Source organism: Apteryx rowi, unplaced genomic scaffold (genome assembly GCF_003343035.1).
Source record: "Apteryx rowi isolate R43461 unplaced genomic scaffold, aptRow1 scaffold_466, whole genome shotgun sequence".
Lineage (NCBI taxonomy): Eukaryota > Metazoa > Chordata > Aves > Apterygiformes > Apterygidae > Apteryx > Apteryx rowi.
Window position 1 is genome coordinate 88,951 of NW_020450723.1, and position 6,138 is coordinate 95,088.

The 6,138-nt window shown below is 36.4% G+C and overlaps 1 protein-coding gene across 1 annotated transcript in view; it reads right to left on the reverse strand.

The window, feature by feature from the left end:
- Window positions 1-6,138, reverse strand: part of DYNC2H1 (dynein cytoplasmic 2 heavy chain 1) — a 197,513-nt gene that overhangs the window by 85,291 nt on the left and 106,084 nt on the right. Inside the window, exons 77-78 of the mRNA XM_026077887.1 lie at window positions 4,971-5,096; window positions 1,660-1,770 (exon numbers count right to left, since the gene is read on the reverse strand). Coding sequence (XP_025933672.1) covers window positions 1,660-1,770; window positions 4,971-5,096 — 237 coding nt within the window. The remainder of the gene's footprint in view (window positions 1-1,659; window positions 1,771-4,970; window positions 5,097-6,138) is intronic.

Sequence of the window (6,138 nt, forward strand, 5' to 3'; positions counted from 1 at the left end):
TGGTCACTGCAGCCAAGGCTGCCCCCGACCTTCACATCTTCCACCAGTCCTTCTTTGTTTGTTAGTACGAGGTCCAGCAGCCCACCTCTCCTTGTTGGCTCCTCCACCACCTGTGTCAAGAAGTTGTCACCAATGCTCTGCARGAACCTCCRGGACTGTTTGTGCCTAGCTGTGTTGTCTTTCCAGCAGATATCTATATATGATAAAATGCCAGTTCTCTGATTTATTGCTAGTAAGAGACAACCAGTAGAAATAACCACAGGTAAAGAGTACATAACAACAAATATTACAGTACTAAAAAGTAAAAACAACTGATTAGATACCCAGTCATTTTCAAATGATTTGCAAGTGAAGGCAGATAAATTTTAAAGAAATTTAAATCATATTTTCATATTTATAAGAACAATTTTCCTTTCTTTTGAAAAATGTTTGTTAGTGTTTCCATAAGATTACTATAAGTAAAACAGAGTTGTAAAAATAATCTTCCAACAATTGCAAAACTATGTAATTGATGATTTTCTTTTAAATAAATATCTACTTCTTGATCAGTAACAGCTATGGGGCATACCACAACCATATAATAATCAACTATTATTAGCCAAGTCATTGGCTATCATCGCTCTCTCATGATAATGAAGTATTTGCTTTACATGAAAAGATAAGGAAAGGAATTAGAAAGTTGTGTCAGTGCAGAGTTCCAGCTATTCTGAAGACAGTGGATCCAATAATTTCAAGGAGCTAGATAAAAAAAAGTGACAAACCTGCATAGTCCTATAGTTTCTGTACTATTGAAGACCTCATTACAAGCAAGAAGTTATCTCAGAAGTTTAAAAAAGCCCTCTAATCAATACAAAAGTGCAACAATTTTGGCCTCTTGAAAGTCAGCAAGATTGGACTCTAAAAATTATCAAACCGTCTCAGTTTAGCTATAGGCAAACTACTACCACACTCTGTAGCCAGTGGGAGGGTCAGTAGTACCCCCATCCGTGATTTCCATAATGGACATAAGTGCATAAACTGAGAGCACTTGCCAATAAATTGAGAGAGCATGGTCCAAGTAACTCCTTAGTTTGAGCCATTTTGAAAGCAAAGGCTTTTAACCATATGTTTCATGGTATGGGAGGATAGCCATTTCTGTTGAAAGGGTCCAAGGAGTATAAAGTTATGGAACCAAAGAGAAAAATATGGAAGAGGGAGTCTGATACTGTGATCTGTAGATGAGGACATTCATCAAGAAGGGGTTATTCCTCCATTCCCTTTCATGCTCCAAGACCTGGGTATGCTTTTGCTTTTAAGAAACACTGATTAAATGCATAAAATTATTTGGAGCAGAAACCAGAGCAAATACTTCCCCCTGGTAAATTTATTATCATTTCAGGCTTTCAATTTGAAAAGATATCTAGAAGGAAATCTTCTAAACCTTCCCTTTAAAGCACAGCTTCAGCAAATTTCCACATATAGATCACAAATGATCACTAAAAATCTTTCAAGATAAATTCTTAGCATTTTTGTTCTACTTCTAATTAACAAATAAGGCAAAATCAGTTATACAAACAGTCCACATTATCTGAACTTTATTCTAACTAGACGCATAGTTCACTATGCATCAAAGTTCATTTCTTGTAAACATGTAGTAAAAGCTCTCCAAACAGATCTTACTTCATAAGTTATTTTCAGACTTGATTGAAGCAAAATTGGAGTAAATTTTGGATGAACTTCTGCAGTAAGCCAAAGGCGAAAGTTTGATTGAGGCTGTAGTATATTCAGTTCCTATTGAAGAGATGTTATATACTGAAACATTTTTTTAAATGCACAGGTCAGAATTTGCAAAATAATATTCCAACTTAAAAAGTTATGCCTGTCTCAAAACACTTTAGTTGCTATTATAAGGTTCACAAAAACTATAGTTCAAGATATGTTGTCTTTACACATTCTACATATGCCCTACGTTCAAGTTCAAAGCTCATCCTTGCTGCATCAAAATATTTGCAACCCTCCTCCCAGATTCTGAATTCAGAGCATAAAAGCATATAGCAGCTTCCTCATAAGTACAGAATGCAAGATCGCAAAAGAGGAAGGAGTGGACTGTAGGTCATATAAGAACAACAGATTTCAAAGAATTTCAGCAACTGTACAGTTATTTTAATTTCTTTTTCTTCAAGTGTCTGTCCTACATGCACCTCACAAATCAGAATTCCCAGAAAACTGAGGATAGGAGCATAGACTTCCAAGAACATAAATATTGTCAAATGCTATTTCAAATACAAAAGCTTCACAAAAATAAGTCATTGAATGTATGAAAACATACTCCAGGTGTGTTATGTGCATCTGAAACAGACATATTTTTCACAAAAGCTGCCAAAGTTGCTTGACAACTGACTTGAGAACAAATTCAACAGCTTTGTGGTTGTGAGTCTTGGGAAATATATACCTCAGAAAGCTCATACCAGATTTTCACACAATCCATTCACTTTGATTATCTCCAAGATACAATCATTTTGTTTTCAGTAGTTTTAGTAAAGAAGCAAATAAATTGTGTTAAGACATGAATGGTTCTGTTCTTTGGGCAAAATGACAGTTGTATCTGGTATACACAATCACAGAATAATCGAGGTTGGAAGGGACCACTGGAGATTGTCTAGTCCAACTCTCTTGGCTTGTCCAGTCCAGTCAGGTTTTGAAAATCTCCAAGGATGGAGACTGCACAATCTCTCTGAGCAACCTTTTTCAGTGTTCAACCACCTTCACTGTAAAAAAAGTTTTTACTTATGTTTTTCTATCACAGTTGCCTATATTTCAGTTTATGCCCATTGCCTCTTGGTCTATCACTGGGCACCACTGAGAAGAGTCTGGCTCTGCCTTCTTTACTCACCCCCATCAGAAATTTATAAATACTGATAAGACCCCCCATGAGCTTTCTCTTGTACTGGCTGAGCAATCCCAGCTCTCTCAGCCCCCTGTCATATGACAGATGCTCCAAACCCTTAGTCATCTTTGTGGCCCTTTGCTGGACACAATCTAGTATGTACACATCTCTCTTGTACTGGGGAGCCCAGCAGTGGATCCAGCTCTCCAGATGTGGCCTCATCAGTACTGAATACAGGGAAATGATCATCTCCCTTGACCTGCTAGTGTTGCTTTCTCTAATGCAGCCCAGGAGGCTGTTGGCCTTTTTTGCCACAAGGGTACATTGCTGGCCCATGTTCAACCAGTTGTCCACCAGCCCTCCCAGGTCCTTCTCTGCAAAGCTGCTCTCTGGCCAGTCAGTCCCCAGACTGTCCTGGTGCACAGGGTTATTCCTCCCCAAGTATAGGGCTTGGTATTTCCCTTTGTTGAACTTCATGAGGTTCCTTTCTGTCCATTTCTCCAGCCTGTCAAGGTCCCTGTGAATGGCAGCACAGCCTGGTGTGTCAGCCACTCCTCCTGGTATTGTATCATCTGCAGTCGTGCTGAGGGTACACTTGGTCCCATCATTCAGGTCATTAATGAAGATGCTAAACAGATCTGGCTCCTGGGGCACACCACTAATGAAGGGTCTCCAGCTGGACTTCATGTTACTGATCACAACCCTTCGAATCCAGCAATTCAGTCAGGTTTCAATCCACTTCACTGTGGTACTATTAAATCTGTATTTCATCAGCTTGTCTATGAGGACGTTATGGGAGATAACATAAGATATGAAAAGGATCCAGAGTCTTGGATGCAGGATATTTAAGAAAAAATCCAAGGAGATATATATGCTGGTTCAATCAAAATCATCTGCAGGGTGCCTTTAAAGATATCATGTTTGGCTAGAAGACAGCTAAGAGAAGTCAGTTGTAAGTTATGAAGCTTTAATCTTCACGTGAGAACTAAATTTAAGCTCCTGGATGGAACTGGATTATAAATAGGCAGATCTCTCTTAAGAAGACTTTAAACACAGGAATTACATGACCTCATATTTCTAATGGCATGCAAAGCATGCAAGAGGATGTGCTGAGTCAAACATCAGCAAATGTTAGTCTACTAATTCTTAAATCTTAAATTCTTAAGTCTTAAATTCAGTAAGAATTTTAACACCTTCAGTAGTATGTTCTTCGGAAATAAGAAACTTCTGATACCTATTCACATTGTTGATGCTTGTAAGATTTGAAATTTTATCCTTACAATCACTTGAATAAGAGGCTTACAAACATTTTCTTATTGTTCACTACCATATTTGGAATAGATGAAACACGTCAGTGTTATCATGCGTTGCCTGTCCACATTTTCAAAATGGATGATGCAAATGTAAAAGGCATACGCATGCCACATGGTCATTGCTAGACAGAAGATTCCAAACTCATGTGCATAGAGTCCACTTAATGGACAATCATTAGAAAAAAGGAGAAATAAAATTGCCATAACCGTATTAAGAAACCTCCAACTTTCTATTTTATATTTAGTTTCCTTTGTAGATTTCACAGTTGTATATATGGAAAGTCACTTTGCTCTAGTAAGTTAATGATTTTATATGCAATAAGTAACAGTGTATTTCTGTAAAATATTAGACATTTTACTTTCAAATTAGAAAAAACTTGGTAAATCAGAAACTAGCTTCACTTAAAAATAAAAGAAGAGCTAATTAAAATGAAGCCCTAGAACTGTAGAAATGAATAATTTAAAACATATGTAGATTTAGAATTCAGCAAACATGGGCAGTATGCCATTAAGCATCAGAAGTCCTAAAAAGATCATTTGTTTCCTCATTGTGCCAGAAATAATCTATACTTTATAAAATTTAAATTGTTCACACAAAGGAAGAAACTGCTTTTAGATTTGAAGAATTTCATCTTACTCATGATTTAAAAACCTGCAAAGTTTTTGTTTAGCATCTCAATTTTCAATTGTTGGAATTTTAAAATATCAGCATTGAAATGCCTGAATGTTTCAGAAATATTGCAGACTAATCTTGTCCAGTTTCTGATACATTCTTGTCTAGTTACCCTCACCTTTTCCAGTACAGGAAGCCAAGATATAACAAGATGCAGGTTCTTTAAACATAGCCATTCTCCATTACGTGCACATTCTTTTAAAGTTTGAATGGCTAGGTCAGCTTGGCCTTGGCCCATTGCAATCTGAAAAGAAAGAAATAGTTGTATCAGGAATTTATCATAATTTATTTAACAGATAAATACAATATTGTTTTTCCAAGTTAGACTGTATATGTAAAACGAAGGTGTTTTAACAATAACCAGAATTTTCTATGTTTCTCTAACGTGATAAGCTATACTAAAGTAGGAAAAAGATTAATGAAAATACAGTGTTTTCTTTGCAACATATCTGACTAGAGCTTTTTTTAAAAGCATTATTACCTAATCTTGTTATGGAAAGAACATGTATCACTTGCTGACAGTGCAGCTATTCCCTGGGAAATCACAGAAGTAATTTAAATAACAGTGGCTGAACTATATTAGTGTACAACTGCTGATACAATAAAAATAAAAAAAAATGGAAAGAAATTTGCTTTTCACTGTAAATTAGAACTTCATTTGAAGAGAAACTATCAAACCATCATACTGAGATAAGTGGAGAACTGTTGTTCTCTTTCCGACTGGGAGATATGAATAACTTAGCAAACAGTCTTTTCTTCATTTTTATAGTAACACACTGCTGCTAAAATACATTTGGATCTCCAAATGTAAAGATAAAGGTTCAAAACTGAATTTTCAGAGGAATTAGTGAAGACTGAAAATAAAGAAAGACCTTTTTCAGTGTCACAATTACTACAGCAATTCATTTTAGACTATTTTTAGAGTGCATTCACTTTAGTTCTTCCCTAAAATCTAACTGGAGGCACTACGTAACAAAAAACGCTGCATCAAACAGGTTGAAAAGAAAGTGATCTTAAGGGATACGAAAAGTCTTCACTTGGCTTTACTGCTATGACAAAATAGAAGCAGGATGAAACCATTTTTTTTGTGATTATTATGACTTCACCAAATATTCCTTAATGGGAAACCTACTCTGTTTTTTATCCTAAAACTCTAATGAATCAAAGAAATTTGGGGCCTTAGCTTTATATCACAGAATCGCTGAGGTTGGAAGGGACCTCTGGAGATCATCTAGTCCAACCCCCCTGCTCAAGCAGGGTCACCTAGAGCACATTGCACAGGATTG